A 25,724-nucleotide genomic window follows, 5' to 3' on the forward strand; every position below is an offset into this window, starting at 1 on the left:
TAGTGTCAGACTGAGGGAGCAAATGTGCATAATTGGGTAGATTTAAAGATACAGACAGTCCTGGCTACATAGCCGTAAGGTTAATGGGGAATAAGATCTTCCCACCCATCAATAGGCCTCATGTGGAGCCCATTAAGGGAAGCTTGCTTTCTTGTAGGAAGGCTTACACACCTTTCATTAATTTCTAATTAGGCACTGAGCCTATTAGCTGAAAGAATATATATTCTAAGTGGTGAGCTTTTGCTTTGGGGATTCGCTTATGAGAAAGATGTTGTGATTCCGCGGTAAAGACTCTGAGTGGCCGTATGTTCAGAGCTCCCCAACTCCTCAGAGGTAAAGTCTCTCTCGATCCAGTGGTGAATGTAAAGTACATATAGCAGTTTTGCTTTGATTCAGGCAGTAGAGCCCTGTCTATTGATCTTTATTTCTCTTCTCTGTATTTCCTCTGTCTGTATTTTATGTAATTAAAGAAGATCATTGACCCCTTTAAAGTCGCTTTCCTTAATAGAGCAGATAAAAGAACCTGTATTAGCAGCCATCCTGAGTATGCCAGTGTGGTTGCCCTTGCAACAGCCAATGGAAAAAAGGCTGCTCCCAATCACGTGGTCGACCACTGCAGAAGGTTCAAGTCCTCCTTGTCTCCCAGAAACCAATCCCTGGCATCTCTGTCTCAGGTGATCTGGGCTTGCACCAAATCCCATTACTCTAATATCATTTAAAATCTTGTTTTGTTAGGTTCATCAGAAGGATGTGCATCAAAGATGTGTCTTTAAAGAATAAAATTTTTGAGAGCTGTAACTTGGGAATTTGGTCTGTTACCATAATGGTTTATTATAGAATTGGTGTCTGACTGCTTCTGCCTCGTGAAAAGATTTATGCATCTCAAAGAGCTTTTGAATTATCCTCCCTACACATATTTTTGGTTGAAGAAAAGGAGAATATTTAGCCTTAACAAAAGAAGACAACGGAGATATGATAGCTCTCTTCAAGTCTTTCATGGATTGTCACACACAAAAAGGATTCAACTGGCACTGTTCGGTACTACAAGATGGAACAAGGAACAATATGTGAAAGTGGTAGAGACAGGATTGAGGCCAGAGTGAGAATACTTCCTAACAATCACAACTATCCAAAAGTCAAAGAGCATTACGAGAACATTACCTCCCTCAGTTGAGGGAGGCCTTTAAAGAGAGGTTGGATGACCAATTGTGAGGAACATTGCAGAAGGGACACTTTTTCACTTGCAGGGTGTACTAGGTGACCTTTGAAGTCCCTTCCAGCTCTGAAATTGTGTGATTAGAGATAGTATTTATGCTAAATGATGCTAATTAGCCTTTTCTGTACTTACTCTATCTAGTGCTGTTGCTGATTGGAACCTCTGGAACTAAAGAAGTCACAAAAAAGAGTAAAAAGCCAAAATTCTGTAAGTAAAAATAATCATTTCTATTGTAAAGATGGTATTTGCAGTGAGGGATATTACACTGGGAAATTAAGAATTTTAAGTTTTATGTTTAATCATTTTTCCCTGAAATTTAACTCTTAATGACTCTAGGGTAGTTGGTGTAACATACTTTATTACTCTGGAAAAATGGAAAATGCACATCTGAGCCCTGAAAGCCACCAAGCTCCCATAGTTGAACTAGGGTACAAATTTCCCAGGTTTTGAGAGGGTGTCTCTCATTTAGCAGCCAAGAAGTTGAGTCTGAGGCACTACAGAAACTCTCATTTTGGCCTGAACAGAGAGCTCCCGGGAAGGCAGCCTGTCAGCACATCCAGCAGCTATAGCCAAATCAGTGAAAAACACCCAGCTAGGGAAATGGTGCGGGAGAGGTTAGGGAAAGTAAAATACATTTATACAGTGGGGAATTCAACATAGGATGAATTGGAAGGAACCTAAAGGACCATCTAATCTCCCAGTTTTCCCATTTTATAGATGTGGAAACTGAGACCCAGAAAAGTTAAACTGCCCATGGTCATATAGGTAGTCAAAAAACAGATTTCAGCTGAAGCCTTTCAGAGGCAGTTTTCTTTCCACCATACAATGATGCCTCTCAGGATTGCATAAAAGGATCCAAAGCAAATATCTAAATATTTGGGGCAGCTAGATGGTGTGGGGCGGCTTGATGGCACAGTGGAGAGAGTGCTGGGTCTGGAGTGAGGAAGACCTAAGCTTAAACCCTTCTCAGACACTTATTAGCTGTGTGACCCGGGGCAAATCACTTAACTCCTTTTTGCCTCAGTTTCCTCACTTCTAAAATGGGAATAATAGCACCTGTCTCCCAGGGTTGTTGTAAGGATCAAACGAGAAACAACTGTAAAGCACTTAGCACTGTGGTAACTGGTACATAGTAAATGCCATGTGAATGTTACCTAATATTATTATTATATTGTTATTAATATTATTATTATTTGAATTAAGAGTTTATGGTTATTGGAGACAAGGACAAAGGGAAAGCTGTCATTAAATTTTCATTAGAATGTAATCTTAAGGGGAGGGACTGTTCATTTTTATCCTGGTATGCCCAAACGTCTGACACATAGTAGGTACTTAATAAGTACTTCTCGTATTGCATGAGCAAGATTGAAATTTAAGGTTCATTCTTTTAGGATCAGTTCTTCCACTGATCTTGTAATTAATGTGTCTTTAAATGGAAAAAAAAATCATCATTTGAAATAAAAATAAGAGACTTCTTCTATACCCTTAAGCCCTACATGTGGAACTTCCTGATGGAATGAGACAGAACTGGCCTAATACCCTGAAATGCTAATAGGACCTAATTGTAATTAGTACTTCATGTCAGGAACCAGAGCCAAGAAAACTGGCCCTGGGCAGATATGTGGAAAACAACGATTGGGTTAATATGGAAACCAACATGCTACGGAAGCATTCTGAACGAGGAGACTGTATTTTATCCTAGAGGCAAGAGGGATTTAGTGAAGACTTTGAGACAGGGGAGTGACATGAGCAGACTTGTGTCTCAGGAAGATGATTTGGCAGGTGTAGAGGAAACATGTGGCGCAATGGAAAAGCACGAGATTTGTTGTTGGAGAACCTCGGTTCAAAGCCCGGCTCTGCTACAGACTACTTGTTTAACCAGGGCAAGTCACTGGGTCCGTTTCTTTCTTTGTAAAATAAGACAGTAGGACTAGATGATTCCTGAGATACCTTTCATTTCTAAATCTAGGATTCTGTAATTCTACACTTCAGTCAAAGTGATCCTTAAGCACCAATGTGATGGCTTCATTCCCCTACTCGATAAACTGCAATGGCTCCCTATTACCTCTATAAACCTTTCTGTTTACCTCTTAAGGCTAAACTGTTCCCTAACCTATCTTTCCAGTTTCATTGTCCATTACTTCCTCTCTTGCACCCTTCAATCCAGCAAATGGGGCCTTCTCTATGTGTCTCATGCATAACATATCATCTGCTGCCTCCATGTCTTTGCATTGGCCATGCCCTCTACCTGGAATGTACTCCCAGCTCACCTCTACCTCACAGAATCTCTCTGTTACCTCAAGACACAGCTTAAGCACTGTCTTCTATGTGAAGCTTTTCCTCTTTCCCCCAACTAGTTGTGTGCTCCCCTTCTAAACTACCTTATATTTAGCGAATTTATACTTATTGGCATGTATTCTCTCCACAATTATTTTATATATACAGCTATGTGGACTTGTCTCCCATGTTAGAATGTAAACTCCTTGAGAGTAGGGGTTGTTTCAGTCTTTAAATTTACATCCTCAGTGCCTAGAACAATAGGTATTTACTAAATGTTTGTTGGTTGGTTGATTGCCCCGGTGAAGGAGAGATTGGAAAGAAGAAAGACTAGAAGCTAGGATATCAGTTAGGAGACTGGTGAAATAGTACAGGTAAGAGTTGATGAGAGCCTAGACCACTGTGCTGCTCATGTGAGTGAAGATAATAATAATTATTATCAAAATAATTATTATAATTAATAACTACAGTAATAATTTTAATCTTAAAGTCATTAATAATGATTATGAAGCTAGCATTTATATAGCACTTCAATGTTTGCAAAGTGCTTTACAAATATTATTTCATTTTATCCTCACAACAACCCTGAGAGGTAAGTGTTACTATTATCACCATTTGAGGAAACTGAGGAAGACAAAATGTGATCTGTCTATGGTTATACAGCTGGTAGGTGACTAAAGTTGGATTTGTCTGATTCCAGGTTCACCTTTATCCATTTGTGTCACTTAATCACAAATGCAAAATATGTCGTGGAAGTAGATTAGATATGGGAGTTAAGGAGGAGGGAAGATTTAAGGATGATTAAGATTATGAACCTAAATGATTTGAAGAAGCAGGAAATTTAGAGGAACGAATATATGGAGAAACATGATCAGTTTTGTTTCAGACATGCAGACTTGAAATGCACACAATACATCCAAGGTAGAGATATGGTACTAGAACTCAGATTAGAGACTAGGCCTAGATATAGAAATTTGAGAAACAAAATGAGAAAAAGTGATGATACAGCAAAGTATACTGAAAAGGGCTGAAGAGACCATCTGAAAGAGAAACAGGAGAGGTCAGTGTCATAAAAGCTGATGAAGGCAAGAGTATCTAAGAGTAGAAGGGGGTCAGCAGTGTCAGATGCTGCAAAGAGGTCCAGAAGGGTGAGGATTGAGAAAAGATCACCATAATAAAGGCTGGGAGAGAGCAGTTTTAGTCTAAGTGGCGGAGTAGGAAACCAGATTGCAAGGGGTAGAAAAGGGAGAAGTGAGGAAAAGGAGACAATGAGTCTGGATGGCTTTTTTCTAAGACTCTCATTCTGAAAGGAAGAAAATATAAAAGACAATAAGCAAAGAGGATGACAAGGTCAAATTAGACTTTTTAAGGATGAAAGGAACCTGGGCAGATTGGTAAGAATGTGGAAGGAGCTGGTAGACTAGAGATGAGCAAGAGTAGATAATAGAAGCATAGATTTAGAGCTGAAAGAGACCTCAGTGATCATCTGCTCCAACCGCCTCATTTTATAGATAAGAAAACTGAGGCCCAAAGAGATTAAGTTGGGCAAGTAACCTGCACAAGATCCCACAGACATGAAGTGGCAGACCCAGGATTTGAATCTAGATCCTAGGAATCTGAATTCAGCACTCTTTCTACTACCTCATGCTATGTAGATGGACAGGGATGGGATCAAGGACACAAGTAGAATGGACAGTCTTCGCATGGAGAAGGGCCACCTCTTTCTCAGAGACTGGAGGAATGAGTGGGGGACATTCAGAGGAATTTTGAGGTATAAAACATGGGATAAGAGAGAGCTTGTGATGGGTGGTTTCATATTTTTGGTGTTTTTTTTTTCTTTTCTTTTTTGGAGGGGGGAAAGCAGGGCAATTGGGGTTAAGTGACTTGCCCAAGGTCACACAACTAGTAAGTGTGTCAAATGTCTGAGGCTGGATTTGAACTCAAGTCCTCCTGCCTCCAGAGTCCGTGCTCTACTCACTGCACCACCTAGCTGCCCGGTGTTTTTTTTTTTAAGTGGGAGCAAGGTCCTCTGCTTTTAAGGAAAGGGGAAAGGCAAAATAGGAGGCTTGAGGAAAGAAGGGAAGTTTTGAAATAGTTGCCCCAGGGAGTGCAATTAAGAGTTAACCATGGAAAAATGAAAGGATAATGCTGGCATGATCAGGACCCAATTGAGAGAGATCATATCAATTTGTAGTGGACCCTGTCACTGTGTCCTTCCTCACTCATATTCAAAATATCTTGAGTTAGAGTGGAGAAAGCAAAGATAGCGGAGGTAAACCCAGGGTTGGGGATTGGTAAAGTGCAATAGGACACAGGGGCAAGAGATTCAAGGGTAGAAGAATGTGTGTAGGTGAACTGATTCATAATAGCAACAAGACTGTGAAGAGAGGAAAATGAGGCCAGAGCAGGAGTGATGGACTGGGAGAGCTGTAAGGGGTAGAGTGACTTGGCTTCAGTGAGAATAAAATCTAGGTTTAGGAGAAAGGCCGAGGGACAAATGGAAGGATGGGAGGTTAAGATCAGAGAGAGGAGTTTCAAAGTTCTGGATCATGGAGTTAGAACACTTCCAGGTGATGCTGGGGTCAAAGGTAAGACCATCCCTGTGTGTAACTGAAGTTACATTTTCATTGAAATGTGAGCTTAAACATGACTAATGTGAAAACGTGTGGAATAGGAATGTATGTGTAGAACACATATTGGGATTGCAGGCTGCCTTGGGGATGAAGGGAGGAGGGATGGAGAGAAAATTTAAAACTTATGGAAATGAATGTTGAAAACTGAATAAATAAGTTAAATAAATAAAATAAAGAAACGTAAACTTAAGGGCAGGGACTGTTCAGTCCCTAAAGCGAAGTGAAGGTTTAGGCCATGGAAGCTGAAGAGGATTGTGAACTGGAGACCAGGACATTTGAGGGGACATCATATATGTTGTGGCTACCTAAGTGGCACAGTGGATAGAGACTCATTTTCCTGAGTTCATATACGGCCTCAGACACTACCTAGCTGTACGATCCTGGGCAAGTTACTTAATCCTGTTTGCCTCAGTTTCCTCATCTGTAAAATAACCTGGAGAAGGCAATGGCAAGCTACTCCTGTGTCTTTGCAAAGAAAACCCCAAATGGGGACATGAAGAGTCAGACACAACTGAAAACAACTGAACAAACACATATATTGAAGTTCCCAGTTATGAGAGTAGAAGTTTGTTTGGAAGGGAACACTGTGAATCAGGTACTAATTTCCTTTAATAAAGAGGAAGAAAAGCCTGAGGGCTGGGATAACACTGCAACAAGGATCAATCGATCGATCTAGTATTATGTACCACACACTAGGCACTGTGCTAGGTTCTAAGGAAACAAGAGCAAAGAATGAAGCAATTCCTAGTCAATATGAGCTTACCTTGTAAACATACACATATATATTGTGTGTATAAAACATAAAGTTAATAATTGTTATGTTGTACATTGTATTATATATATACATATAATATATACATACACACACATACACGCATGTGTATACAAAGTAGTTTTGGAGAGAGGATACTAGTATTGGAGGAAACAACAAAGACTTCATGAAGCAGATGGTGCTTGAGCTGTATCTTAAAAAAAGAGAAAGACTCTATGCAGCAGAGGTAATGGAGGGCAGGGGACAGTACTTCAGGCATAGGGGATGGCCAGTGCAAAGGCATGGAGATAGGAGATCTATGACGAACAGAGAGAAGGCCAGTTTGGGGTGGAAGAAGGAGAGTAATGCCTAGTGAGACTGGAAAGCTAGAATGGGACCAAGTTGTATGGAGCTTTAAAAGCTAAGAAAAAAAGGAGTTTATATTTGATCCTAGAGGCAATAGCAAGCCAATGGACTTGGTTAGTTAAGGAATCACTTGGTCAGGTCTGAGCTTAAGGAAAATTACTTTGGCAGCAGTATGTAGGGTGGACTGAAGTGATGAGAGACTTGAAACAGGGAGACCAATTAGGAGGCTGTAGCAGTATTCTAAGCAAGGCATGATGAAGGCCTGAACTAGGGTGGTAACTTTGTGAATGGGAAGAATGGGTCAGATGTGTTGTGGAGGTATTGATTGGATGTGCGGGATGAGTGAGAGTGGGGAGTACAAGGTAGTGCTGAGATTATCATCTTGATAGAGAGGTACAGATGGGTATTGTGAACCTGAAAGGAAAAGAGGCTGCTGAGTGATAGCGACAGAGGGAGGGTCTGGAAGGGATATTGAGGATTCTGTCTTATTCTTGCCCAAGGGTATTCAGTGGGTAGGTTGTGGAGTGGAACAAATGAAAGAACTGCTCCAGGGATGGCCAGGATTGTGCTACCTTTTAGGGGAAGCCAAGCTTCTTTGATCTCAAAATGATGGGGAAAGTATAAAAATAGGTCCAAGAGGAAGAGATATTTGTTAATGATATGAAAAGGTTTCTAAAAGACACAATCAAAGGGGTTAGCAGAGTGTGGGAGGGACTATGAATGGAGAGGGAAGGATAGGAATAAGGTGGATAGAGATGAGAGGCTGGAGAGTTCATGCTGCCTTCAAGTGGTTCTACAGAGAAGTGACTGTCCCTGAGAGGGATTGGGATTAGAGCCTCTGTAACAGCAAGGCAATAAACACAACATCAACAATAATCATGAATATGCTTGTGTAGGTTTGTATCGCAAAGTATGAAAGACTCTCCATATAGAAGGTAGAAAAAGTAAAACATTTATTCAGACACCAGAGAACCACATCCCATAACCAGGCAGTCTGCTGCCACAACCAGTAAGCCTACTTTATCATAACAGCAAGGAACTTAAAAGATAACATCACAGCATGGAGCCTCACCATCCCAAAACCTCTCTGAGCCCTTGCTGGGGTCTTCCCACAAAACTCACAATACAGCTATCACAGGTTGACTTTCTTTACCTCAGCTAAAACTAGCACTACGGCCATTAACAGCCATAACTGCTCTCTCGGCATTTTCTGTGACACAACTTCCTTTTCCTCTCAGGAAACTCCTCCCACCACATGTGATTTAGGGTTCCTGTGATGTAAGCAGGTCACACGGCCTATTAATGGGTGGGAAAGATCTTCAAATCTAAATTGCTATTACAGCCTCTTCCTCCCAGAACTAGAGATGGAAAAGGAAAAGAAACAAGGGTTAGGGATGAGCCCTTGTTGGATACATCCAACATGAATTGGAAATAATCCCCAGAGAGAAAGCAATAGTACATAACAGAGGCAGGGCAAGAGAAGAAGTCTTTCTGGCTTTCTTTCCAATACATCAGGCTGCCCCTCTCTGCCAGGGGTTTTCCATTTAATAAGAGATTCTTGACAACTGAAAAATCTTTAAATCTCAAGGGCGTGAAGCTGCAATAGTGGGATGACAGGCAATAAAAGTGATATTTTGAAAAAGGAGGCTTAGCCTGGGGCCCTTTAAATTATGCAGCACAAATAGTTCTCTACTCTCCCTACTGGTAAGGTTGCTCAGGTCTGAAGTGACTCTCAGTGATGTGATGATGACAGTTGTCACTATCTGTGCCTGTCTGAGCTCTCTCCCACTTTGCCCTTTGTTATCTTCCTTTCCTTCCTTCCTCCTTCTTACACACTTTCTCTTATCCTTCCCCTTTCTCCCCTGCTTATTTCATAGCTTTTCCAGCGGTAACTCTTGGCTTCCACAGACATTAGGAAGCACTAAGTGAGGCACTCTGAGCTAATAAGATTACTGAAGTAATATTAGATGCTGGAGAGGGTGTCAAAGATTATCCAAGGGAATGATCTATAAAGTGTCACCTGGAAAAATCCCCTCCCTAAAAAGGTAGAAACAAGGGAGGCAGATGGTCATCAAATTGGTCCCAAGCCCCACTATGTGCACCCATATGAAACATCAATTTGTACCTTAGCTATCATATATCCATAGCCAAACAAAGTAAAGACTCTCTCCTCGCATTATAGAAAGAGGATGTGTAAAAGGAAACGAAACTCTGAGCAACTGAAAAACCAATAATGTTCCTGGAGAAAAGATAATGAATCATACTTATGTCCTCTCTGCCAAGACACTGGAGACAACTAGGGCAGAATCTCATATATGTTGTCAGATGGGGTTATTGCATTAAGGGTTTTTGATTAACTGTTTTTCTTTCTTACAAAGGAGAGTTCAATTCTTGGGGTTTGGGTGAGGTGTTATTTCCAGAAATGACTTTATGTAAAGATAAAAGGCATCCATAAAATGTTTTTAACTAAATCAAATTTTTTAAAAAGAAAATTAATTTCCTGTTTTTCAAAGATGACTACAAGATTCCTAAAATTATTTATGCATTTCAGGCCAATAGATAATTTTATCTACAAATGTCTAATTGTCAATTGAGTGAACATGAATCTACTTAAGTAGATCGAAATATTTGGCCAAATGTGGTTATATTTTTTTCTGACCTGTTTATGTTGAAAAAAAAGCCTAATTTAAAGGCTTAGAGTGACTTTTTGTTATTTTTATGTAATTTGGTGAGGATTATAAATTTTATGTATTAATTTGTCTGATCCGTAGACCCAGTGCCTTTGGTTTTTTAAAGTCCATTCCTTAAAATGTGAGCCTCTTAGCTCAAACTAAAAGTCTCATAAAGACACACAAATCATTTCCACCAAATACATCTAGACAGTGGGGAACGTCCCAAAGTGTCTAAAGGAGGGTAAATAGTTTCAGTTTCATAACATCTCACATGGTCATCTTTCATGAGAAGAGTCCCCAAAGTATTCCAAAGGGCAATGAAATTAACTCATAATAATATCTAGGCTATCCCAGGGCAGTGTGGTACAATGCCCGGTATGTTGGCCTTGGAGTCAGTAGGGGATCTGGGTTTGAATCATGCTTCTGATACTTATTAGCTGTGTGATCCTCATCAAATTACCTAATCTCTCTGAGCCTCAGTTTCCTCATCTGTACCATGGAGCTAATAATACCTGGAATGCCTCCTTAAAGGTTTATTGTAAGGGAAAATACTCTATAATGTGCCTTTTTATCAGTAAGATAAATATAAAGCTTTTCACACATCTTTAAAAGCTACATAAATGTCAGCTATTATTACATTATCTTGAAGTCAATATCAAATGAAAAGTTCCACAAGTGCGAAACAATTAAACCAACCAACCAGTAGTCAAGTCTAATTCTCTGCAGTTTCTAGTGCTCTCTCAAGTACCAAGCCAAACTTATCACCCTAAGGGACTGTCAGATTATTTCATAATCATCTGTCCAAAGTGTGAAGGCCTCCCAGGGGAAAAGTTTTTTTTTTCTCTCTCTCATGACCCAGAAGATGGGGAGGCCATAGTCCTGGGGCTTAGAATCTTGGCCAGCAATCAAGAAAAGGGTGTCAGGGAATATGTGTTTACTTGCCTTGGGAAATCCAAGGCTTGCTGAAACATTGGCATGGTATTAGGAACTTGGTACATGAATAAGTCTTTGGTTCCAGAATGCTGGTGCTGTATGTTACAGTGGAGAAAATGCTGAACTTAGAGTCAGGAGAAGCTCCAAGTTTAAATCCAAACTCTAATGTTTATTAATCATGCAATTATGGCCAAGTCACTTACCCTCTAAGCCTCAATTTGGGTCCCACACATATGCTGAAATCATACAAGATTCTGTGACAAAGGCAACCTTAAATATAACTTGTTCGATGATCCAGTGAGTATCAGCATCAAAAGAGGAAGAAAACATGGAGTCATATGCTCATCTAAGGTGTTAACCAGCAATAAACAGTGTCATTTAGGATGGTTGATGCTGGGAAGATTCTCCACTTGCAATGTGGCATAGTGGTTAGAGAGCTGGCCTTTGAGTTAGGAAGACCTGAGTTTAAATCCAGCCTCTAGCAAACACTGATACTGACTCAGAGCTACTCTCTTAACTTTGTGGAATACTGGAATAGAACACAAGACTATGAAGTCAGGATATCCTTGGTTCAAATACCACTTCAGACACTTACTAGCTGTGTGACCTTGGGCAAGTCATTTAACCTCTCTGTGCCTCAGTTTCCTCATCTATAAAATGATGGTGTTGAATTTGATGGACTATGTGATCCCTTTCAACTCTAAATCTATGATCCTGTCCTAAAGTAATACTGTACGCATTGTACCCCTCCTGGGAACAGTTCAAAGCCTCACTTGTGACTTCTATAATCATTCAAAAGAGATAAGCCTAATCATAAAAACAAAGCAAATGAAAAATGCTTATCACCTGTACCATGATGTGAATTTGTGTGAACAGACTGGGCTAGGAAGGCTTTTTTAGGAATTTTTCTATAGCAAACCACAAATGAGAAACTTGGAGAATATTAGATCTGATTAAGTTTTTGTTATTGATTTCATGAAAGAATTTTCTTTGGCAAAGCAAAATGCAGCCTTTAAAGACTTTCCTCAGATGAGGTATCTCTCATAGGTATGTCAAAATTGTACAATTTCATGACCAATTTGGTTATGGAGATTTTGTTCGATAACCTAAGTATTAACATCAAATGAGGCACCTATTCTTTGAAAGTATTCATCAGTGTTACAGAATGTACCAGCATATCACTGTGAATAGAGTATTGATCTTAAAGAAGAACTGTGTTGCAATCGTGCCTCAGATTCTGTATTCTTTTTTCTGAAATTGTGATTGCTATGATACGTTCGACAATGCCTCTTTTGTGGTTGCTATGATTCTTTTTAAGGTAAATAAGGGTATGTTTTATTTAGTATTTTTATCATTGCAAATGTTGTCTTTCTTTATGAATCAATTGAAATTACTTAATAGAAAAATCTATCAAGGGAAAACTATATATTCCTTGATCAAGGGTCCAGTGGTCTTTTCACCAAAGTACAGGCCTCCTTTGATAGTATCAAATAACTTATAAGTAAATAATTTGATTAAGAGGCATTTAGTAAACATTTTCTATATGCCAAGTACTATTTTAGGCGTTGGGTGGGGGTGGGGGAGTGGTACAAAGACCATTCCTGCTCTCAAGGAGATTATATTCTGAGGCAAAGGCAACACGTACATGCAATAGATACAAAAATGCAAGGTCTTTTGGGGAAGGCAGAAACTAGTAGCAACTGAGTTCAGCTTGTATAGTACTTTAAAAGCAAAACAGAAGAGTTTATACTTTATCCTAGAGCAGTTCTTAATCTTTTTTTGTGTCATGAATCCTTTTGGTAGTTTGGCTAACCTATGAACTCCACAGAATAATGCATACATTTTAAATGCATAAAATAAAATGCAGAGGATTATAAGGCCAGCCAAAGGTTAACGATAATAAAGTTGTATTTTTCCCATCATCCCAATCTCACAGGCCCCCTGAAATCTATCTATGGATCCTAGGTTAAAAATAATAGTAAGCCATAGGAGTTGATTAAGTAGGGGAGTCACATGGTTAGAAGTGAATTTATAGAAAAGTTCTTTGGCAGCAATGTACAGAATGGAGTAATGAGAGACTGGAGACAGGGAGATCAATTAGGAAGCTGTTGCAATAATCCAGACAAGAGGTGATGAGGGCCTGAACTAAGGTGGTAGTTGTATGAGTGGAAAGGCCCTTCTTGTATAGATATCTCCTTGTGCATCCTGATTATGGGAGATAATTTTCCCTAACTATCCTTTCCCCTTATTCCCCCTACCCAATATATTCCTCATTCCCTCTCTTTCCATTATTTTCCTAAGTTCATCAAGACATAACCAAACCACTACCAGACCTTATCAAATTGAACTCTCTATGAATCCTGGTAAAGGCTACTTTTGAAGACTATAAATTGCAGAATTTTTACCAATCTGCATTGGTTGTTCTTTTCACAAATGAAGTCATAGGTCCAGTTTTAAAAAAATGTGCCTGGTATTGTGTGACTTCCTTTTCATACAAAGACCAAAAACGAAAAAGTCCCTTCCCTCCAGGAGGCTACATTCTAATATCAATATTCTCCTGATGATGTTACATGGCTGCAAATCATTGAGTACAGTGGTCTCATAAGAATTCAAATGATCTTAACAACTCACTAGTGCTGGGTATGAATGGAATGCAGAATTTTTTACAAATGATGACTTAAATACAAGAAAAAGAATGGAAGACATCATTGAAGATATAGATTACTGGAAAGCAGGAAGGCCACTCATAACAAGAATGAAAGGCAACAGACGGACAAAACAAGTGGTATAGCACAAATGGGTACCCTTGAGATATTAAAAGATGTAAAAGGGAAGGAAACAATCATTTATTAAGTGCCTGCTACATATCAGGCACTGTGCTAAGTGTTTTGGTCATTTTAAGAATTGTATAAGGTAGGTGCTATTATTATCCCCTTTTTACAACCGAAGAAACTGAGGCTGGATCGGGGTCACAATTGATAATTGTCTGAGAGTGGACCTAGGCCTAGAGAACTGAGCCTAGAGTCAGGAAGACCTGAGTTCAAATGTGGCCTCAAACACTTGCTAGCTATGTGATCCTGGGTGAGTAACTTAACCTCTGTTTACCTTTATCCCCTGGAGAAGGAAATGGCAACCATTCCAGTAGCTTTGCCAAGAAAACCCCATAAATAGTATTGGCGTGCTAGGGTTCCATGAAGTCATGAAGAGTCAGACACGATTGAAACAACAACAAAAAACCTGGGATAAAAAAAGTGCAGAGCAATGGACTTTCATTGGTGAAGAGAACATACACAGCCATGAAATTATGGTGAGTTAAAGTAAACCATAGGCTCAATTAGATTAGAGCAAGGGCTCTTAACCCAAGACCTTTGAACTTTTAAAACATATATTTTAACTGTATTTCAATACAACTGGTTTACTTTGTAATCCTGTGTATTTTATTGTATTATTTAAAGACATTATTCTGAGAAGGGGTCCACGGGTTTCACCAGATTGTAAAAAGCGTCCATGACACTAAAAATATTAAGATTCCCTGGATTTGAGGGACAGAGCCTCAAGGCAGGGATACGAGATAGAATACCATTAAGCAGTTCAGACATTGGGTGACAAGGGCTTTGTAACCATGGTTATGGGACAAAAAAAGAAATAGATGTGAAAGACATTATAAAGGAAAAACTGGCAAAAGTTTGTAATTGATTGTATGTTGGAGCCAATGAAGAAGAAGCTGTTATTGTGCAAATATTCTTTACCAGTCAGTTTTATTTAACAAATCTGGCCTTTCTGTGGAGTATTATGTAAAAATGGATTTTACTGGAATTGAATGTCACAGTCATATCTTTACAAGACAGCTGACTCAAATTCAATCTTATTACTCTGCCTAAAGACATATTTTTCCTTTCTCGATATTAATTCTTCCTCCCAACAGCTATAAGACATATTTATAATGTTTTTATCTGATTGATGGGCAGGACTAGGCCCAGGAGCAAAATGACTTTCTTGGGGTGAGTGAAAAGGTGAATGGCGGAATGAGAAGTAGAATGTACTGTTTTGAACAGTGAGCATTTGACTTATTGAACCTGACATCATTCTATAATCATTGTGTTATTAGAACAGGCAGTTTCCACAAACTATAGGCAAAGTAGGCAAAGGTAATGTCCATGCCTAAAGGGTTCTCAAGGTACATCAACAGTGATTTTCTGCTCTGGGATCAGGCCTCGTCCTAGGAAAGTCAGTGAGATAAACATAAGGGATGAACATGTTAAGTTCAGTTATCAATAACTATGAATTTGACAAGGTCACAAATTCACATAGAATTACAGCATCAGAAGGGAGCTCAGAGGCCATCTAATTCAATCTATACTTGTGGCAGGATCTTCTTTATATCATCCCCAGCAAGCCATCATCCAACCTTTGCCTGATGCCCTGAAGTAATGGAGAACCCATTTCCTTTGGTGGAAGCCTGTTCCACTTTTGGAAAACTTTATTAGGTGGTTTTCCATACATCAAGCTAAACTCTTCATCTCTCCACCTTCTACCTTCTGGAGCCAAGTAAAACACCATTCATCCTGCTTCTGTGAACGTATCCAATTCATTCAACTGATCTTAATGTGACATGATTTCAAGACACTTCCCCAACAAAGTTAATGTCCTCTGTATGTATTCCATTATCTCAATGTCCTTTGTAAAAGTGAGGCTGCCCCAAAGTGGACACAGTAATTCAGATGTGGTCTTACTAGGGCAGATCATGGTGAATCTACTGCTTCCTTGATTCTGTAAAGCTATGTCTCTCTTAATGCATGTTAAAGTTGTTGTGTGGGCTTTCATATCATATTGTTGATCCATATTGACTGTGCAGCTAACTAAAGCCATCAGGTCTATTTTTTTTCAAGTGGGTCTAGCCATACTTCCTCTAGTTTTTACTTGTGAAATTGACTTTTTGTACCCAGAGCCTTGACTTCACATTTATTCCTATTAAAGATCAGTAGATTCAGCCCAACATTCTAGACTGTTAAAAGTCTTTTAGGATCCTGACTCTCTTTCGAATGTGTTAGCTATCCATTTCAGCTTTTGGTCATTGGAAAATTTAATAAATTTGCCATCTATGCCTTTATCCAGCTCACTGATAACAGTTGTAATGATTGGAGCATTGTCTATTCTCTGCATATCCACAGTCCTTCTTGGATAGTATCCTCCACACATGCTGAGGTCCATTACAAAAGTGAACAGTCTTTAGGTAGATGGGCCTTGTGAGGAATCTCATAGAGTCCTTTGAGAGGGAGGTTGTGGGACAAAGGGAGGAGCAGAATAAACTATTCAGGTAATAGAGTTCTCTTTCAGAAAAGCTAGTGAAGCCATGTGATCTGGTTGACCATACCACAGGCCTGAAAGTCTGAGTTCTAGACCTCAGTCTCACCGATCAGCTCTTTGGCCCTTAGCCTGTTCTTATTTAGTCTCTACAGTTGAGGAACACTGAAGGTCCCTCTCAGGTAAATAGAATAGAGACTTTGTTGGGATTCAGGGACTGGTAGGCTATTTACAAACATTTACATGTATGGGATTTTATGACTTGTGAACACAAATCCTCATCCTGCAGTTGGCAACATTTGGAGAAACAAATAAACAAAAAAGTAGTTTTAGGCTTGGTATGATAACTTTTGTATTTCAGTATACCAGATCCTACGGTGTTTAGGGCTTGTTTGTCCTCCTGCCTTCTTCAGCCTTACCTATATTTCTCCTCTCTCTCTAGTTTTTACTTATCGTCTTAAGAGGTTTGGATTCTAGCATTTATGTTAAAACAAAAGAGGGAAAAAAGCACAAAGGAAGGTAGGAGAGGAAATAAACCTAAATAACAAAAGAGAAGTGAGATATAAACTGCAGGCATCTAGGTGCTCGGTAACCAGCACAGAGAACCAATATCTGCACCAGAGGGGAAGCTTCCTCCCTACAATGGGTTTCTTTTTTCACAGAATTTGAGAGTTAGAAGAAACCTCAATGGCTGTCTAGTCTAACCCCTACCCTAAAAAGAATTCCCAATATAATATAACCAACTAGTCATCCAGTCTCTGTTTGAAGACCTCTAATAAAAAGGTACCAATCTCTTTCCAAGGCAACCTATTCCACTTTTGGATGGCTCTAATTATTAGAATGTTTTTCCTGACATCAGGCCCAAATCAACTAATCAATAAATAAGGATTTATTAAATATCTACTATGTGCCAGGCACTGTGTTAGGCACTGGTAATAGAAGTACAAAGAAATAATCTCTACTTTAAAGTTCTTACTTCTACCATTGCTACTGATTTTGTTCTGGCTTCACTGTCCCCTCCTATCCCTGCACTGTTCACTTACAGCTGCTACCCTCCACTGCCTCTATCCTAGAACTAATGTTCCCTCTATCACTGTGACTGCTCTACTGCACAAGACCAGAATAAACTGACTTGGGGGTCCATGCCACCTATGACACCCACAATCAGTCACAGGATCAAATTGACTTTCTTATTGTTCCTCACCCACAACACTTCATTTTCCATCTCTGCCTTTACACTGGCTGTCCCTCCATGCCTGGAATGATTTCCCTTTTCATCTCCACTTTTTAGAATTTGTTGTTTCCTTCAAAACTCAGTTCCAATGACATCTTCTACATGAAACCTTTCTCGATCTCTCTATTAGTGCCCAACCCCGCCCCCCATAGCTCATATTTATTTTACATAGATTTTGTATATGCATATTTACGTGTATGTTGTCTCTCCCAATAGAATGCAAGCTTTTGGAGGACAAGGATTGTTTGATTTTTGTCTTTTTATCCCCAGCATCTAGCACAGTGCCTGGTACACTGTAGGTACTTAAATGCTTTTTCATTGATCAGTTGTTTAGTTAGTAATGCCAGCACCTCCCCCAAAGTGGCTTTGAGATCTCCATGTCCTCTTTGCCCACGAACTCAATTTTACCCAGATGCTGGAATTCCAAGTTGCAGGTATGCTTAAAAATGCATAGAAAAATAAGAGTATAATATTATATCATATTTGTATAGCACTTTGCAATTCTCCACTCCCTTTCAAGAAGATTCTCTCATTTGATCTTACTTTGCTGCCATCCTCTTGTCAGCCACCCTGGCACCTGAATCAGAGACCATGCCCTGGAGGACTTAATTCTTTTGGCTCCAGAACTCCTGCCTTGATTCTCCTAAGGTCCTCACTGGTGGACTTTACTTGTGGTCCACTACACCAGGATGCTTGCTCTAGCCACACTTCACTTTACTCTTCCGCTGTCTCTAGTCCACTTGTCATCATTTTCCAGTTCTGTAACCATAATCAGATCAGCACTGCCACTGCTACTGAAAGAGTACATCAGTCTACTCTCCTATGACTGCACTCACCCTCCTTATAACTTTCTAAGTGAAAATATCCATTCCTGGTGACTATTCCCCTTTACGTGTTGCTTCCTCCTATTAGAATGTAAGCTCAGCGAGGGCAGGATTAATCTTCACATTTGATTTATTTCGTATCCTCAATGCTTAGTAGAACAGTGATTGATGCATGGGGGGTACTTAATAAATACTTTCTCATTCATTCATTTATTAATTCACTCATCTTCCTAGTGACCTCATGAAGAAAGTGAAGCTACTAAGGTCATGTGACCTGGTCAAAGTGATACAGCCAGTAAATGGCAGAGACAGAAACAGAATTCAGTTCTCTTGACTACAAATTTAAAATCCTTTCCACTGTAGCATGCAACGTAAAATCACCTGACTGAATCAAGAGAACATAGTAGTGGACTGAGAAATCACATCTAAAAGTCATTGACCAGCAGTCTGTGAACAAAAACAAATGTGTCAGAAGGATCTGTGAAGGTTATAAGGGAAAGGAAACAGCCATCAATCCAGAAGCATCTGAGGAAACCATTAAAATGAGAACTTTATCATGGAACTGGGAATCATAATGAAGCAAAAGATTAATCAAGAATGAAAAAGTCAGAAATGGTGTCTGACTCTTTCAGCCAGTCCAGGGTTGTCGTGGATACTGAATAATGTATTAACGGATGGCTCTATAATCATCCTAACAAGCAAAGACTTTGCCTGTGCTTACACTGTGGACCACAGGGTATTCCAAAGCTGGACACATAGGCGAAAATGCATATTTTCAAGAAACGAAATGATTGAAATTTTCAACAACATTTTCTTTAATTGGAATGTTAACAAATAACATCTTCAACATGGTTTCCATCATTTGTGATGCAAAGGTTGATGCGCTTTGCAAGATTCACATGAATTCAGTGCAATAACTCAGTAACTCCACATTGCTGTCAATTTTAGCACATTCACTCTTAGAATATGAATATGAAATATGATGCTATTTGAAGTTGAAGATGTTATTTGTCAATATTCCAATTAAATAAAATGTTGAAAATTTCAATCATCTCATTCTTGAAAATATGCATTTTTGCCTATGTGTCCAAACTTTAAGAACACCCTGTAGTGACCTCATCCCAGACCCATAATTAGCATGGAACAATCAGGACACGTCAAATATGAGGGGAGGTTGTACTTCTTCACCATAGTGATTGTATGTCTGCCAGCACACACCATTGTGTGGCAAAACCACTTCAGGGCCATCCTCCCCAGGTCGAGTCACCACAATGCATATCTCAAGAATTCAATGGCTTCTCCCAACTCTCACCAGAATGGGGCTTAGACCATTCCTCTCTCAGAACCAATGCTGCCTGTCCATCATTCATCTCTTTTGCCTCATGTGAAATTATGTCCAGTCATGGCTCTTCCTGAGAGTTATTGAAGTGTATGTGTTATATCATTTTTTCTGTCATTAGGATGAAACAATCCATCATTTGTAGATACATTTGGGTTGCAAGAAAGCTGGTGGCACTTAGGACACTTTCTAGATGCCTTTAAGCACCACTAAGTTCTAATATTAGAAACAGGATGAGAAAGAATAATAATGGCCACTATAAAACCCCCTAAAATATTGAGTTCAGAAATAGCAATCCTTCCTTCATGACCAGAAACCTTTTCTCTTGTGCATTTTCACTTGCACCTGTTAACGTGTACCGATTTTCTGCTTAATGTAGGTGTAGAGGGTGAACAGCAAGTCTCTAAATAAATTTGAACACAGTAATTACTCGACAAGTTCCAAGATAGTACTATTTACTCAGCCAACCCCTTGTATATTCAGATTTGTCTGTCTGGGGTACCTCACTTGCCAGCTGTACAATTTTTCTTGACATCATTTTGTCCTTTTCTACCAAGACTCAGATTTAATTTTCCTAACAGGGCCCTGGGGTATGGCAGCAGGGAAGAAGGGTCTTCCTGAGTTCAGAGTTTTCTCCACTAGGAACACTGCTCCAAGGAATACTTTGCTTATCCACACAATTACTAGGATTCAGCTTCTTTCACACAACACCACCCCTCCCCCCATATATACTCCTTAACACACCAAAATAATGAGTCATCCATGTCTTCTGCTCCATATCTCACAAGAATTTAGTCTGTTCCTGTTTGTTGCCCACACCCATGTCACTTCCATTCATTTCAGGCCTATTTTGTAATGTAGCACCTGGGACCCCACCCTTCATTCCCATGTATGTGTCCAAGTGAGCTACTTCAGGTTCAGGGTACTCTGTGGGTCAGGACCCACTCAAAATCATAGCTTGTGAGCCACCATCAATATGTACACTTCTGATAATCCAGTTGGAAAGGACAGATTAATTCAAAGCAAAACTCAATCAAATCAAAGAGCAAATTGATAAGAAAAGAACTCCTCATGCCCAAGAGATATACTTTCCCATAGGTACAATACTATCTGTTAGTACATGCACACAAGCAGAAAGAAATACATATGACCAAAGACTATACATAGGAATACACATGTAGAAAGCACATATATGAAGGCACACAATGCAATGTGTATGGCTCAGGCATATGCATAGAGAGTTTGCATTTGACCAGGGTACACGTGTGCCCATGATAACTCACTGATCAATCAACAGTCATTTATTACCCATATCTCTGATGCTACAGTCACCTATTCCCTCCACAATGCCATACCAGTCTTCTGTACTATGCTGACCATCATGTCTCTGCTCTCTTTTGGGTGTCTTGTCATCTCTGATGTGCATCTCTGGTGGTATATAGTTGTGTTTGATGATCTTCTACTATTCAAATTCTTCGATCTATCTGCTGCTCTCTGCTACCATGTGTTGGGGTAAGGCCACAGCCAAGTGAGGGTTAACCTCCTTTAGGCCATAGATATAGTTCAGGTGCTAAAATAATCATACCCATCCAAGCATCCAGAAAAAGCCACCAGAAGCCCTAATTTACAATTCAGTCTGATTTTTTTTTTACTAACCCTTCTATTTCTGGCTAGAGATCCCCAGTCACCTACCAGATTTGGGTTATAGAATTACTTTTAAATCCTGTCAAATCTTATTTTGGGGACTCCACCCAATAATAACACAAAGAAGCTGTGCCACTCTGGGGTGAGGGAGCTCCTTCAGGCCCCATATTGCTCTTGGTTACCATGGAAATTAGACTGAAGGCAAGAACAAAAGAGGTGACTCTAAGGACTCTTCATTATATTCTTTTATTCTTTCTTCTAAATTCCTGCCTTTAATTATGAATACCGTGGTGCGGCAAAATCAACTGTCTTTGTTTAGCATGACAGAACTCACTGATTTCTCTTTGAGAGGGTGAAATTTAGACCATAATGTTTTAGGTCTTCTACCTATTTTAAACTTTAAGTAGTTTTCCCATTATTCTTCCAAAAAAAATGAAGAATCCTTGGGATTTCCATGCAATAAGGTTGTATGGGAAAAGTAATAGGAGAAAGGAGCTGAAGAATAAGGAGAAGAAATTGTGAAGAATGTCAGAAATTGAATTTAGTGAGGAGAAATTTGGGAAGACTTGAGGGGAAGTTGAAGAAGGAGAAGAAGGTGAAGGAGGAGAAATGGAGAGGAGAAAGAGGTGCAAGAAAAGAATGTGAGATGAAAGAAAGGGATCTAAGGAGGAAGAGGAGGAGGAACAGAAGGAAAAAGGTGAAAGGCCCATGAAGAAAGAGAAGGCAGAGTAGAATGACTCAAATTGAAGAAAAGGAAGAGAAAGACCAGAAGAGGAGAAGTAAGAGAGGAAGGAGAAGGCATATGATTAGAAAATGTAAGTATGACAGTTTAGCTATACAAGGTAAGAAGTTAATAAGACAAGGAAAAGGAAGTTGAGTATAACTGTCAAAGTACTGAAGAGGTGCAAAGAAGAAAGTGACTTTTTTTATTTTGGAGAGGGGAGGGCAAGGCAATTGGGGTTAAGTGATTTGCCCAAGGTCACACAGCTAGTAAGTGTGTCAAGTGTCTGAGGCTGGATTTGAACTCAGGTCCTCCTAACTCCAAGGCCGGTGCTCTACTCACTGTGCCACCTTGCTGCCCCAAAAGTGACATTTTTGCAAATGAAGATCCACTACAAACAGTATGCCACAGCTATTCTTCAGTGGAACAAGAGCATCAACAAAGGTTTGAGGACCTCACTTCTAGGAAGTATGGAAACCATGCTTGCTACAAAGCATGTGATTTTTGACTGTGGACTGGTCTCCCTTTTAGAAAAGAAAATAAAAGAGTTCAGTGAATACTTCTCCACCCTCTAGATTATCAGGAGAACAAAGTGTTCCATTAAGATTGGAGGTGGGGGTGGGGAGGACAGAATATTTTCAATGAGAAAACAAGAAACTGAATAGTCAGAGGGGGATGCTGACCTATGTCAGGTTGCAGGGTGAAATGTCAGTCGCACAGAGGAAAAAGAAAGAACAACCACTGAACATGAGGTTAAATAACAGATCTGTGGTTCTTCTTGAAGAGGAGAGAACTGGGCCCTTTAAAGATAAAGAGCTGTTTGTCCTCTGAGCAATGATAATGTGGATCCATAGGTGCTGCTGGTTGAGAGATCATCCAATAAAGGTCAGAAGAAGAAATGCAAACCAAAGCTTAGTGACTCCCTACTGAGAGGTAGTAAAGCAACTGTTTTCATACTGTTAATAACAGTAGAGAGATCTGCTATTTTCTAATCTATCCAAGATGTGTGACAGAGAAGTTCCTGAGACTTGTCCGACTAAAAGATTACTACCCAATTCTGTCAGTTAGTCAATAAGCACTTACTATGTGCCAGGCACCCTGATGAGCACTGGGGATAGAAAAAAAGACAAAAGACAGCCCCTGCCCTCAAGGAACTCACAATCTAATGTGGGAAACAAAGTGCAAACCACTATGTGGAAACAAGCTATTTACAGGATAAATAATTAACAGAGGGAAGGAACTAGAATTGAGAGGGACTGAGAAAGGCTTCCTGTAGGTGGGATTTTAGCTGTGACCTAAAGGAAGCCTTCTGGTGATTTATGTGGATACAAATGATATTGCTAAGAAAAATCAAGAAAATAATGTTAAAGATTGCAAAGTTTTGGGCAAAAAGGCTGAATACCTTAGGGGCTTATGTGAAGTTTCAGTCACTGCTGTCCATTGAAGACAAGGGCTTCAGGAAAGAAAGTACATTTGAGAAGTGAAGAGTTGGCTAAGTAGATAGTGTCTGAAAATTACATCAGTATCTGGACCATGGCTTTTAGACATACACACACATATACGTACATATAATACACATACACATGTATATGTATATTCATGTAACTGTAATTCTTAGCACTCTCTGCCCTCTTTTCTGACACTTTCACCAACACTGCTGAAGCAAAAGGAGATCAGCTGTACAGCACTGAGGCCATTTTATATTTTTCTCTGTTTCATCAGTTGCCAGGACTTAAAATAATTCAGTCATTGTCAGAACCAAAACTTAGATATCAATGTAGCTCGATGAGATTGAAAGTAAACCAGAGTCTGAAAGCTAGGCTTAGAGCTGAGGTAGCCACTTTGGGTTCTGTAGAGATAGTGATTCAAGATGAGAAAAAGGGACACAGTGAGATAGGAAGGGTGGAGGAGGAAATAGCCATCAGTGAGCATGGGGAGGTTATGAGTTTGCCATACAAGCTGGAGAAGAAAGGTGGGTTGAAAAATCGAGGCAAATAGAACTGGTTAAAAAAAAAACAAAATAAAACAAAAACAGCAACAAAACAACTGTCCAGTGCAGCTAGGTGGCACAGTGGATAGAATGCTGGGCCTGGAGTCAGGAATACCTGGGTTCAAATCTTACCTCAGAAACTTACTAGCTGTGTGACCCTAGGCAAGTCACTTTACTCTGTTTACCTCTGTTTCCTCATCTATAAAAGGAGCTGGTAAATCACTCCAGTATCTTTGCCAAGAAAACCCAAAATGGGGTCACCAAGAGTCAGACATGACTGAAACAATTGAACAACAAACAACAAAAAATATCTAGGGACTGGCTTCTGAGTGTCCAGGCCAGATAAAAAGTATTCTCAAAGGCCCAGGTGAGTAAACTGGGTAATGCTAATAACAGCTAACATTTATAGTATACTTTAAGGTTTGCAGGACTACTATATATATATATATATATATATATATATATATATATATATATTCTCTTATTATATATTCACTAACTCTGTTAGGTGATATTCTCACTCGTATTTTACAGATGAAGAACTTGAACCTGAGAGAGTATAAATGACTTTCCTGGAATCACTCAGCTAGTAGGTACCTAAGGCAGGATTTTTAGTCAAGTCTTCCTAAAACCAAGTCCTCTGTCCACTATTAGCTACCTCTCAGGTCCACCCAGGGGAACAATAGTAAGGCAGAGCAGGCAGGAAGTTTGCAGCTAGGTGAGCAGATTGGGCGGTGTCTGGGAAATCTGGCATTAGGGACCAGGAATGGGACAAGCCCAGAGAGGGAGAGCTTAGAACCACAGAACCAAGCAGTGAGAGGACTGAGATACTATCTGAGAGGTGAAGAAAGAGATGGTGGGAAGATTCCCTTCCCATCTCTCACTAATGTGGGTTGTAGCTAAAGAGGGGAATTTATGTAAAATTAGCTTCAATAGCTTCTCACATGGAGATTGTAGATGCTGTTACTCTCTCTTTAAGACGTCTGGAACTTTGTAAAGTTACAGTTTAACTGCTTTTTTTTGATGAGTCTATGCGGAGCTGGAGAGTTCTGTCTGTCATCAGTGAAAAGAGAAAAAAGATTAATTGTCATTCTAAAGCCACCTGTCATGGCTAGAGAAAGACAGTGAGAAAAAAGAAAAAGTATTCCCTGAGAACTGAATTTAACCCTTATATAAAAAATAAAGAAGAACAGGATTCTTGCAAGATTTTGGCTACAAATCTTGAGAGATGACTGGTGGGACTGTCTTCCAGAAATGAGGAGAAGTCTTCCTCTTGCTCCTCCTCCTCCTCCTCATCAAATCAACAAGGATTCATTAAGCACTTACTATGTGTCAGGCATTTTGCCTAGGTGATACAAAGAAAAGTTAAAATGCATCCTCTGTTCTCAAGAAGCTCACGTTTTAATGGAGAGACAACACGCAAACAACTATGTACATATAAGATAGATATGCATTATGTAAGTTGAAAGTGATCTCAGAAGTGAGGCTCTAGCAAGAGAGAGGACCAGCAAAGGCCTCTTGTAGCAAGCAGGATGTAAGCTGAGTCTTGAAGAAAGCCAAGGAAGCCAGAAAATGGAGGTGGGGAGGGCTTGGGGGATGCAAAAAGCATAAAGATGAGACATAGTGTGAGATACATGCACACACACATATATATATATATATATATGAAATAGCAAGAAGGCCAGTATCACTGGATTACAAAGTATAAAAAGATCGAAAAGATTCTGAAAAGGTTATTAAACACTTCAAAAGCCAAATAGAAGATATTGCATTTGATTCTGAAAGTAATAGGGAGCCACTGGAATTTACTGAGGAGGGGG

At 39.6% G+C, this 25,724-nt stretch overlaps 1 protein-coding gene across 1 annotated transcript in view; it reads left to right on the forward strand.

Moving 5' to 3' along the window:
* The window catches only part of VIT (vitrin), a 199,978-nt gene that overhangs the window by 77,613 nt on the left and 96,641 nt on the right, over positions 1-25,724 (forward strand). Inside the window, exon 3 of the mRNA XM_036749928.1 lies at positions 1,358-1,423. Coding sequence (XP_036605823.1) covers positions 1,358-1,423 — 66 coding nt within the window. The remainder of the gene's footprint in view (positions 1-1,357; positions 1,424-25,724) is intronic.

The sequence above is a fragment of the Trichosurus vulpecula genome, chromosome 3 (genome assembly GCF_011100635.1).
Source record: "Trichosurus vulpecula isolate mTriVul1 chromosome 3, mTriVul1.pri, whole genome shotgun sequence".
NCBI classification, from domain to species: Eukaryota; Metazoa; Chordata; class Mammalia; order Diprotodontia; family Phalangeridae; genus Trichosurus; species Trichosurus vulpecula.